The 12,653-nt window shown below is 37.8% G+C and overlaps 1 protein-coding gene across 2 annotated transcripts in view; it reads left to right on the top strand.

Annotated features, from left to right (window-relative positions):
* NAA16 (N-alpha-acetyltransferase 16, NatA auxiliary subunit) overlaps positions 1-12,653 on the top strand; it is an 81,870-nt gene that overhangs the window by 11,511 nt on the left and 57,706 nt on the right. For both annotated transcript variants that reach the window (XM_053665408.1, XM_053665406.1), the window contains exons 5-6: positions 1,211-1,345; positions 8,256-8,409. In XM_053665408.1, coding sequence (XP_053521383.1) covers positions 1,211-1,345; positions 8,256-8,409 — 289 coding nt within the window. The remainder of the gene's footprint in view (positions 1-1,210; positions 1,346-8,255; positions 8,410-12,653) is intronic.

The following is a 12,653-nucleotide window of genomic DNA, read 5'->3' as shown; positions in this document are numbered from 1 at the left end:
GTATAAAGGAAAAGAGATTGGTACACTTGACTAAATAGTCAGGTATTGCATGTTTTAAAAATTCTTGTGGCACACTAGTTGAAAATTGCTGGTCTAGGCTGTGGTTGTGGGAGTGGGTTTCTGAAAAGCAGTGGAGGAGCTCATTAAAGATGAGGAACTCTTGGATCTAAGAAGATAGGTTGTTGGATGGGTAATCGGTAATGTTTCTTTGGTTAGGATGATGGTAGGATTTGGCAGAGTGAGGAAAACTGATTCAGACTTTAATAAAGGATTGGAGTGACAGGAGCAATAGTCAAAATAAGGAGTGAGAGTGATAATAACTCTCATTCCTTAGAGCTATTAGGCATATGAAATTAATGTGCCTAAAAGGAACTAGACACACATGAAGGTAGAGGAGTGGTACCCAGTTTTTTGTCAAAGATACCTTTTTAAAAAAAAATCTGATCATGTTTCTCCTTTTGGCATATACTATGGATGGTACCCATTCCAACAACAGAGTCATGGAAGCTAAACACTACGTTTTCAAAACTCCATTGCTATTGGTGTTCTTCATGAGATCCTGTTCCTCCAAGCAGTTGCATGTGCCTAAAACTTGGAGGCGGGTATGAGCAACAAAGAAGTGAGGCCTGTATAGGCAGGTTGAATTTTCTGCTAGTGAAGATATCTTGATTATTCTAGGGCAGCATTGTGGAACTTCTGGTGTTCATAATGTCATGGATACTGACCTATCTGAAAGTGGCAGCAGTGGTGTTTCTGCTTGCAGAGTCCTGTCAGATGTCTGGCATTTCCCCTTGACTGTGTCCATCCTGTCTCTGGGGTCTACTGTAACAGTGCAAGTCCTTTGTAGTTTCATATAATAATTTTATAAATAGCAAAATTTAGTTCAATAAAAAACTATCTTAGTCTGTCTTCTAAGATGTGTAATTACCAAAAGAAATTCTTTATGTAAAGCTGATTTTATAAGTCAGCCCCAAAACATGGGCACCAAGGACAACTGTTTTTGTGACAGCTTTACAATGAGCATGATGGGGTATTATACAACTTAAGTAATTTAGATAAGAAGCTCAAAAAGTATATTTTATTGTGGAACTTATATTTTTTAATTGAGTTTATTAGAAAGGAATTAAAGGTATTGCTTTAATAAATATTTTAAAGAAAGTGAAAAAGTAAAAAAGACAATTATTTTATTTTTTATTATTATTTTTTTAAGGAAACAAGGTATCAGCTTCTTCAGTTGCGCCCAACACAGCGTGCTTCCTGGATTGGATATGCTGTTGCGTACCATTTGTTGAAGGATTATGATATGGCACTAAAACTACTGGAAGAATTCAGGCAAACTCAGCAAGTAAGGAATTAATTTTAACATTTTTTCCTACCTTCACAGATAAAATAGCTGATTTCAGTATTGCCCCTGTTACAGAATGGACCTGTGACAGGGGACAAGATACTGTTACTGAATGGATCGCCCTCCTCCCAGGGTCTCTCTGTACTAGGTTCATCTTACCCACTGTCCTCAGGAATTAATGCTCTCAATGCCAGAGTTCGGTGAAAAGAAAAGGAACTATTTATTTAAAAGTTATACAGGTTTTGAGTAATGACTTAATGTATTCGTTAAAGTCCCAAAGTTCCTTAGAACATCCACAAACACACAGAGTTCTTCCTTCCCACCCTTTGCCCAGTCAGGCCAGTTGGGGGTACCATATCTCAAGAAGGAAAAAAATAGAAGTCCATGGCTTGGCTAGTTCCCAGTTCTTCCCAGTAATCTGTGCTCGGCTGGCAGGCCTTCCGAGGTTCCCAGGACTATGAGCTGTGTCCCTTCTTTATTCAGTTCTTAATGCAAACCCACGTGGCACCTTCTTATGGCCCACCAGCAAGAGTCCTTTCACCCCTTTCCTTCCCACATTATCTCTCCTGCGTTCTTCTGAACAGCTAAGAGAGAGCTCTGCACGTCTGCTACATCTTATTTTGCTGCTTCGTAAGCTGTGTGGTAAAGGTAGCCCCCACGCCGCCCCCAAAATTTTATGGTCAGCCCCCACAAAACTTCAAGGTTCCCACCCACATGGCTGCTGTGCCTGGGTTTAAATCACTGTGGGAATCTTCCTCTGCAACTCCATTTCTCACTCCTCCCACAATTGGCTACACCTGCTAACGCTTCTGTATTTTTCTAGCCTCTCTGGGCTGCCATAGTTAGTCCAGGCAAGCATGGCCCCCTGGCATGGAGCTAACCATGTCCAAGCTCTCACACAAGTGCTGTAACCAGGAGCAACTGCCTCCCAGTTACTTTATGGGTCAGAGTCACTCCCATCCTCCTGGCTCAGAGCTTGGCCACAGCTACTAACAGATCTGTGAAGCTGCCTGGCTGTTATACATATATAAAATATCTATTTTTGCATATTGGCTATGAAGCTGGCCAGCTGTTGATATGCGAAATAACTCAATGGCCCTGCTCCATGTGTCCCATCTCCCAGTTCAGACTTGTGGGGGTAAGGATATCCTACATTTTTATATTTACTGGACACCCTGAGTTCCAGAGCCTATTACAAATCCCTCTTGAGCTGCACTGTTATACTCCCACCCCCAAATGTAAATTAAAGTCTGAGACCTATGGAAAAAAACTTGAAAAAAATTTGACAAGTTAAAACAATGTAATTTCTTGGTGCAACCACTATGGAAAATAGTGTGTAGGTTCCTCAGAAAATTAAAAATGGAATTGCCTTATGACCCAGAGGTTCTATTTCTGGGAATGTATCTAAAGAAACCCAAAATACTAATTCAAGGGATATATGTACCCTTATGTTCATTGCAATGTTATTTACAATAGCCAAGATTTGGAGGCAACTCAAGTGCCCATCAGTAAATGTGTAGATAAAAAAGTAGTGGTACATTTATACAATGGAATACTACTTAGCCGTTAAAAATAAGGAAATCTTATGTTATGCAACAACATAGATGGACCTAGAGGGTATTACGCTCAGTGAAATAAGCCAGTCAGAGAAAGACAAATACTATATGATTTCATTATATGCGGACTCTAATGAACAAAGTAAACAAGATAGATTCATAGATAACAGAGAACAGACTGACATCTATAGGAAGGTGGGAGTGGTATTGGGGGCTGGTGAAAAAGGTAAAGGAATTAAGCACTACTAATTGGTAGTTGCAGAACAGCCACAGAGACATAAATTGCTGCATGGAGAATAAGGTCAGTAATGTAGAGATAACTGGTATGGGATCAGGTGGAGGCTTGGGGCAGTGGCAGGGTAAGATGGGGGGATACCCTAGACTGCATGGCTTTATGGCCATTTTGCTGTACATTTGAAACTGGTGTGAAATGGCATTAAATGTAAACTGTGGTTGGAGGGAAAAACAATTCTTAATTCAAAATGTATATAAAAATTTTTGTACACTATAATTTCAGCAATATTTAAGTGATAAAAGACTGCAGAAAAACAAAAGTAGTTTTGTGACTGTGGGAATTGTTTCTCTAAAATATGTTGCTTTATATTTGATATGAACATTAATAAGTACATTTTAATATATATGTAAAATAGAAAAGTACAAAACATGATAAATAGATGTAAACATTTTGTCATATTCCAAATTTTATTATTTTTTAAAGGAATAAGTTTACAGAAATAGCTGAGGTCCTCCTATATACCTCCCTAGAGGTAGTCACTATTCTGGAATCGGTATAAATCATTACGGTGCATTTACGTTATGTTCATAAGTTCGTGAAAGTCACTATTTTGTTTACTTAAAAAGGTTTATGAAAATACAGTTTTCCATTCAGCTTTTCTTGAGATATGTCTATGTTGATACATGTAGGGTTAGCTGGTTTATCCATTTTTAATTGCTAGTTGATTTTTGTTATAGAAATGTCAGTTTGTCCATGGCTCTATATTAAAAAACAGGGCTGTAATCAATATTCTTGTCTGTTATATTTGTGAGTTTCTCTTCAGTATATACCTAAAACTAGAATTACAGAGCTGTGGCTGTGTGTTTTTATCCTTAGTATTGTCATCACTCTGAAGTAGCTGACACTAACTTATATGCCTGCCAGCAAGGTTTTAGTTATTTCCTCAATGTCTTTGCTGTCACCTGTCAGCTTTTTTAGTTTTTCTAATCTGGATATGGAGAAGTATATCCTGTTTTTCTTTTGTGTTTCCTTGATTATTAGTGAGGTTAAGGGTTATTAGGATAATAGCTATTGCCTATAGTTTTTTCTTTTTTTAAAGATTTTATTTATCATTAGAAAGGGGAATGGGAGGAGAATGAGTGGGAGAAAAATATCTGTGTGTGGGAAATACATCAATCGGTTGACTTTTACATGCCCCCAACTGGGGACCTGGCCTGCAACCCCTGCATGTGCCCTGGCTGGGAATCAAACTCGTGGCCTTTTGGTTTGCAGGACAATGCCCAACCCATTGGTCCATGCTGGTCAAAGTCATTTTGTTGTTGTTTGCTGTCTGTGTCTGGCTTCATGGAATGAGTTGGGAAGTGTTCCCTCCTGTTTTGGGGAAGTTTGTGAAACATGGTATTCTTCTGAGATTTGGTAGCATTTACCTGTGATGGCATTTGGTCCTGGGCTTTTTTTTTATTGGAAGTTCATTGATAACTAACTTATTCTTTACTTGTTATTGGTCTATTCAACTTTTTTTATTTCTTCTTGAATCAGTTTCAGTAGCTTGTGTTTTTTTTCTAGGAATTAGTCCATTTTGTGTAAGTTTTCTAATTTGTTGGCTTATAACTTTTCATAATAGTTCTTTATAATCCTTTTTTATTTCTGTAGGGTCTGTGGTAATGTCCCCTCTTTTTTATTTTTTATTTTAGTAGTTTTTTTCTTTTTCTTGGTTATTCTAGGTTTGTCCTTTGTGTTAATTTTTCAAAGAACCAGCTTGTAATTTTGTTAATTTTCTCTGTGGGTATGTTGGGGTATGCCTTTAGCACTCAGTCAGATTTTGCTTCTTGTTTGTTGTGTTGAGGTCAGCAAGAGGTGAGAACTCAGGGTTTCATGAAATCTTTCCTGATCGTGTACATACCTCTGTGTGTGTGTGGCTTTTCAGAGCCTCTGTGGACATCATATTTCCTAGCTTCTGTAAGATTTTTGGTTAGTCTGTTGTTCGCACAGACTGTTATTCATCACTTCAGACACTGTAAAGGTAAACACTTGTGTATAATTGTTTTTGACAAAAGTCTTTGGCCCTCTTCTGCCCCTAAAGCTTTTTACTGTGGGCATACTCTGAGTTTGCCTTGAATGTGGGGTCTTGCAGGGCCCCACCTGATGGGTCCATTAATTAGTTTGTTGTGAAGGAGGCTTTGAAAGAGTTCCAGCTTTATTCTGTTCTCTCTGGTGGCTGCTCTGGGAATACAAAGTTAAAAAAAAATTTTTTTTGGTGCCCTGACTGGGAATTGAACCAGCAACCCTTTGGTTTACAGGCTGGCGCTCAATCCACTGAGCCACACCAGTCAGGGCCATATTTTTCAAAGCTACTGTTTATCAATAGCTGGAGAGCATGGGATAGAACTAGGACAAGTTAAAACACTAGAGAGCTCACTGGTCTTACCAAGATCCAGCCATTTTTCTTCAATAAGTGCTCCCCAGGTTGCTGTAGGCCTTTGGTTAATTTCCAGAGTTCCGAAAAAGGTGATTCTGAGAAGTTTTTTTGTCAGCTTTTTATTGCTTTTATGGAAAGATGATTTTCGGAAGTATTTTTGCTAAAATCATCCTCTTTATAGTTTCTCGATGAAAGTATTTTCTTTGACATTCACTCTGAAAGCAAGGTATTTTTTAAAAATGATAGCCAAAGTAGTTTTACCTGCTAGAGAGATAGAATTTCTCTTTTTATTTATCATTAATTAATAAAAAGAGTTTGTATAGTTAGTCCTTTGTTCTATCTCTGGCCCAGAGCCAAGTTCAGAGAAGACTTACAGAATAACGTAGTTCTCCATATGTATAAATAATGTATATGCAATAATATAAAGGCAGTCAATCATAAGGTAGCGTTTTTGTCCCTAGATTGTTATTTCCTATAATCTTTTTGAGATCCATCCATATTAGATAATATATTAGTAGTTCATTCTTTTTTAATGTTGAATACTGTTTCATTATAGATATACCACACTTTGCTTGTCTATTTAATTGGTGGACATAAGGATCATTTTTAGTTTGTTATGAATGATGCTGCTATGAGCATCCATGCACAAATTTTTGTGTGTACTTATGTTTTAATTTCTCTCTGGTATATATCTAAGAATGAAATTTCTTGGGTTTTTTTGGTAACTATATATTTACCTTTTAATAAGTTGCTTAGTTGTTTTCCTAAGTGGCTCCAGCAATGTATGAGGGTTCCAGTTCTACCCATCCCCAACAACAGTTATTGTCTGATAAAAAATATTATTTATTTTTAGAGAGAAGGAAAGGAAGGGAGAAAGAGGGAGTGAAACATCAATGTTCAAGAGATACATCAATTAGTTGCCTCTCATATGCCCCCAAATGGGGACCTGGCTTGCAACCTAAGCCCATGCCCTGACTGGTAATTGAACTGATGACCTTTCAGTTCATAGGCTGCACTCAATTCATTGAGCTACACCAGCTAAAGCTATTTATTGTCTAATTTTTTGATGATAGCTATCTTAGTGTGTGCGTAATAGTATCTATTTTAATGTTTTCTCTGCATTTTCCTGACAAATAATGATATTGACCATTTTATGTTGTTATTAGCCATGTATATTTCTTCTTTGGTGAAATGTCTATTCAAATCTTGTGCCATTTTTAACTGAGTTAGTAGTCTTACAACTGAGTTGTAAGAGTTCCTTATATTTGTAATATAAGTTTCTTATTAGATATATTATTTACAGATATTTTCTCCCAGTCTGTAACTTGAGTTCTCATGTTAGTGGTGTCTTCTGAAGAAGAAAACTTTTATCATTTTGATGAGGTCTGGTTTACTAATTTTTTCTTTTATGCATATGGTCACAAAGAATTTATTCTGTTCTTCTAAGATTTCTTTCATAGTTTCAGTGTTCATGTTTAGGTGTGTGATCCACTGTGAATTAATTTTTGTGTATGGTATGAATTGTGTGTGTAAGGTCATTTTTTACATATGGATATTTAATTGTCCCACCATTATTTGTTGAGAAGATTATCCTTTCCCCATTGAATTGGCTTGGCATGTTTGTAGAAAATCAATGACCAGAATATAAAAACATAATTTTGGACCTTGCGTTCTGTTCCATGTGTATATCCTTATGCCAGTGTCACACTGTATTGATTACTATAACTATGGTTAACTTGGAAATTTGAAACATAGGTTCTTTTATGTTGTTCTTCTTTTTCAAATTCTTTTGGCCACATAGGGTTCTTTTATTTCCATCTGAATTTTAGGATTAGCTTATAAATTTCTTTTAAAAAAAAAAGGCTTGCTGAGAGTTTGGTGGGAATTGCATTGAATTTATAGAACAAGTTGGGGAGAATTGCCACCAAAATATTATTGAGTATTGTGATCCAAAAACATAGATGCACTATCTCATCATTTTTATTTAGGTCTGTAACTTTTCTCAGCATATTTTGTAGTCTTCAGTATATAGATCTTGTTTCTTAAATTTATTCCTAAATATTTTGTTCTTTTTAATGCTATTGCGAATGAAATTATTTTAATTTTGGGTTGTTTGCTCCTAGTGTATAGAAACGTAATGGGTTTTGTATTACATATTGGTTTGTTTTCTATCACCTTGCCTAATTCTTCAATGAGTTCTAATAGATTTTTTAAATATGGATTCCATAGGATTTTAATCATTTTTATACTTTCTGGGGGCATAGGACCTATTTGCTTTGCTATATACTGAAGTCTTACCCCTTCATTCATTTTAAAGAATGTATTAGCCCTGGTAGGTGTGGCTTAGTGGATTGAGCACTGACCGGTGAAACCACGGGTTACTAGTTCAATTCCCAGTCAGGGCACATGTCTTGGTTGTGGGCCAGGTCCCCACTTGGGGTGTGTGTGAGAGGCAACCACTCACTGATGTTTCTCTCCCTCTCTTTCTCCCCCCCTTCCCCTTCATTTCTCTAAATAAATGAAATTTTAAAAAGTGTATTAATCTTTGCTGTTAGTCACTGTTCTATTTGTAATTGTTTGTGCATGTGTTGCTTTTTTAAGTTTGCGTGAATTACTTTCCTGAGAAAGTAGGAAATTAAAGATCTGAAACTGCTTTATGTAATTATATAAAGAAGATAATTTGGTCCTTTCTTTTTTTAGGTTCCTCTTAACAAAATAGACTATGAGTACAGTGAATTGATATTATACCAGAATCAAGTGATGCGAGAAGCAGATCTGTTTCAGGAATCTTTGGAACATATAGAAACATATGAGAAACATATATGTGATAAACTTTTGGTGGAAGAAATTAAAGGTTAGTTGACCTGTTTTTTCTTTTTCATGGCCTCAGTTAAAGAAAACAAAAATCATGTACTTTATTCTAACACTTAAATAAGACTTACTATGTATCAGGCATCATTCTAAACCATTAATCATTAAGCCATTATTGATTAATTTAATCTTCATAACAACCTTATAATGGTGTTCTTTTATTCACTTTAGAGTTGGGGGACTGAGGAACAGAAAGATTAAGTGACTTGTCCATAGTCACACAGCTATGTAAGCTGGATAGTGCTGGTTTGATGCCAGGAATTTTGACTCTAGACTCCATTATCTTTTTTTTTCCTTCTTAAAAAATGATTTTATTTATTTATTTTTAGAGAGGAAGGGAGGGAGAAAGAGAGGGAGAGAAACATAAGTCTGTGGTTGCCTCTCACATGCCCTCTACTGGGGACCTGGCCCAGAACCCAGGTGTGTGTCCTGACTAAGAACTGAACCAGCGACCCCTTGCTTTGCAGGCCAGCACTGTGCCACACCAGCCAGGGCCAGGTTTAATTTTCTTAAGCAAAATGTTTTACTGCTTTTAGAGCTAGTCAGTCTTTCTATTTTTCTGTCTGTCAGTCTTTCTATTTATCTATCTGTCTTTCTATTTGCCTGTCTGTCTGTCCATCCATCTATATATACTTGTGTATCTCTGTGTATAGTAAAATATAATGAGACTAGTAAATGACTGGGATCATCAAGAAAGCAAGATTCATCATGGCCTAATTATGAAAGCAGGATTCTAATATTTTGTTAAATAATGTTCGTCAACAAAGGGTCAAGCACATTTTTTTCTTAAAGTTTTGTTCATCAATTACCCATTCCATAAGCAATACTCTATTATAGAATGTCCAGCTGAGATAATTAGCTTAAAACTAAATTTAGTATAGTTGTAGGACTTCTAAAGCTTAATAAAAATAATAGCTAACATTTGTTTATCTATTATCCTCCTGTGTTTCAGAGTATGGTAATTGAATTGTTCTATTTAATTTAAAGTTTAGCACTTCTGATGTGGGTACTATTAACTATCTCCATTTAATAGCTGAGGAAACTAAGGCTCAGAGATATTAAGGACTTGCCCATCTTTCTGACTTCAGAGCACTTACTTTTTAAAAAAATTTCTTTGTTTTATTTTTAGAGAGAGGGGACTAGAAGGAGAAAGAGAGGGAGAGAAACATCAATGTGTGGTTGCCTCTCACATGGCCCCCATTGGGAACTGGGCCTGTAACCTAGGCATATGCTCTGACTGGGAATCGAGCAGCGACCCTTTGGTTCACAGCCTGCGCTCAGTCCACTGAGCTATACCAGCCAGGGCGGAGCCCTTTAAAAAATTTTTTTTAATAGACTTTTTTATAATAGATTTAATTTTACAGCAAAATCGATTTGAAGGTTCAGAAATTTCTCATGTACTGTATGTTCCTACTTATTCATCGTGTCCTCCACTATCAGCATCTCCCACCAGAGTTGTACATTTATTGCAGTCACTGAACAAACACATCTTTACCACCTGAAGCCTATAGTTTACATTGCCGTTAGCTCTTGATGTTGTACACCTTCTCAGTTTTGACAAATGAATAATGACATGCATCTACCACTAGGGTATCATACTGAGTATTAGCTTTCACTGCCCTAAAAATCCTGTGTGCTCTGCCTATTTGTTTTGCCCTGCCCCCAACCCTGGCAGCCACTGATCTTTGTACTGTCTCCATCGTTGTGCCTTTTTCAGAATGTCAGTGTATTTAGAATTATGCAACATGCAGCCCTTTGAGATTGACTTCTTACACATAGTAATATGCATTTAAGTTTTCTTCATATCTTTTCATGAGCCCTTTTTAATTGCTCTACTTTACTCTTGTTTTCTTTAATTATATTTTATTGATTATGCTATTAGGGTTGTCTTGATTTTTTTCTTCCTTTTCTGCCCTCCATCCACCACTCCCCACTCCCTCAGGTAGCCTGCCACCATTGTTTATATCCATGGGTTGTGCATATAAGTTCTTTGGCTATTCCATTTGCTATACTGTACTTTGTATCCCCATGGCTATTCTGTAACTACATATTTATACTTCTTAATTCCCTCACTTCTTCATTCATTACTCACAACCCCTGCCCATCTGTCAAGCATTAAAAGGCTCTGTGTATCCATGATTCTGTCTCTGTTCTTCATATTTGTTTAATTTGTTTTTTAGATTCAGTTGTTTATAAATATGTATTTTAGGCATTATAATATTTATAGTTTTGATCTTTTTGTTAAATAAGTTCCTTTAACATTTAAAATAATAATGGTTTGATAATGATGAACTTCTTTAGTTTTTTCTTATCTGGGAAGCACTTTATCTGCTTTTTGATTCTAAATGATAGCTTTGCTGGGTAGAGCAGTCTTGGCTGTAAGTACCTGCTTTTCATGACTGAGTGTTTCTTGCCAATCCCTTCTAGCCTGCAAAGTTTCTTTTGAGAAATCAGCTGACAGTCTTATGGGAACTGCTCTGTAGGTAACTAACTGCTTTTGTCTTGCTGCTTCTAAGATTCCCTGTCTTTAATCTTCAGTATTTTAATTGTGTTGTGTCTTAGAGTGGGCCACTTTGTGTCCATCTGGTTTGGGACTCTCTGTGCTTCCTGGACTTGCATGTCTATTCTTCATCAAATTAGGGAAGTTTTCTTTCATTATTTTTCCAAACAGATTTCTAATTTCTTGCTCTTTCTCTTCTCTTTCTGACACCGCTATGATGTGAACGTTGGACCACTTGAAGTTGTCCCACAGGCTGCTTATACTGTCCTCATTTTAATGGATTCCTTTTTCTTCTAGTTCTGATTGTTTGTTTTTTCTTATGTTCCAAGTGGTTGTTTTTTCTTGTGTTCCAAGTCATTGATTTGATTCTTGGCTTTATCCACTTTATTGTTTTCTTATAAATCATTCTTTATTTCAATAGTGTATTCTTTGTTTCTGACTATATCTTTTTTATGCTGTTGAGGTCCTCACTAAGTTCTTTGAGCACCCTTGTAACAAGTTTCTTGAACTCTGCCTCTGATAAGATTGCTTATTTCCACTTCATTTAGCTTTTTTACTGGAGTTTTGATCTGTTCTTTCATTTGGGCCATGTTTCTTTGTCTTACCGTTTTGGCAGCCTCCCTGTGTTTGTTTCTGTGTGTTAGGTAAAGCTGCTTTGACCTCATGTCTTGGTAATGTGGCCTAATGTGGTAGGTGTCCTGTAGGGTCCAGTGGCACAGCTTCCCCTATCACCCAAGCTGGATACTTGAGGCTTGCCCTTCGTGTGGTCTGAGTACACCCTCCTCTTGATTGCTGTTGGCAGATCAATGGTTACCTGCAAGGTCTGGCTATGACCACTGGCTATGACCACCAGTCTCTGCCCTCTATGGAGGTTCAGCTGTATAGAGTCATGGTGGTGGTGCTCTGACATGGTCTGTAACTGCACACTGGGTGCGCTGGCTGTGTGGTTTCCCCAGTGGTGCAAGCAAAGGTCAGCTGCCACCTGTGTTTTGCCTGGGGCCATCCTGCCTGAGCTATAAAGCAATCTGAGATGGCTGCTAATTTTGCTGGGCTTGGAGATTCCCACACAAAGCCAAGGTGTGAATCTAGGATGGATGTTGCGAATGCCAGGCCTGTGGCTCACTGAAGCTAGCTGTTGCTTGATTGTGAGAATTTAGGAAGTTGCGAAGCTTTAGCCAAGATCAGCCATTCATAAGGAAAAGCAGTTTGGGTGGGCCCATAAGTTGGGTGAGGCAGAGTCTGTGGGGATGTCCAAGGCAGGTTAAACAGTTCTGAGTGCTGGCCAGGTTGATGGGAGTCTCAGATATGGCACTATCTTGCTGGGTATGGGGGGGGGAGGGTTTAGAAAAGGGACAAAGGACTCTGCATTCACTTTGATGCTAGCTAGACACATGGGATAGTTTCTCCTAGTATGCCACTGGTGCTTTCCAAGCTGCTACCCCAGTATGGAAGCTCAGAGGGAGCGAGTCCGAGGGAGTCTTCTCCATGTGGCTTCTTTAAGAGGAACTGTTTGGGGCTGTAGAAGTTTCTTCTACCAACTCAATCCCTGCTGGTTTTTGTCACCAGAAGTTGTGGGCAGTTACCTTTCTGGCACTGGAACCCGGGGCTGGGGGCCTGGTTTGGGCTGGGACTCCTTGATCCTGTGATATACCTTCTGAATTTTCATCCACTGCACATGGATGAGGGACCAGCCTGTTACACATCTCTTCCCCTCCTACAAGTCTGGG

The sequence above is a fragment of the Artibeus jamaicensis genome, unplaced genomic scaffold, assembly GCF_021234435.1.
Source record: "Artibeus jamaicensis isolate MK-2021 breed Jamaican fruit bat unplaced genomic scaffold, CSHL_Jam_final contig_414, whole genome shotgun sequence".
Lineage (NCBI taxonomy): Eukaryota > Metazoa > Chordata > Mammalia > Chiroptera > Phyllostomidae > Artibeus > Artibeus jamaicensis.
This window is presented reverse-complemented; position numbering and strand designations above follow the sequence as displayed.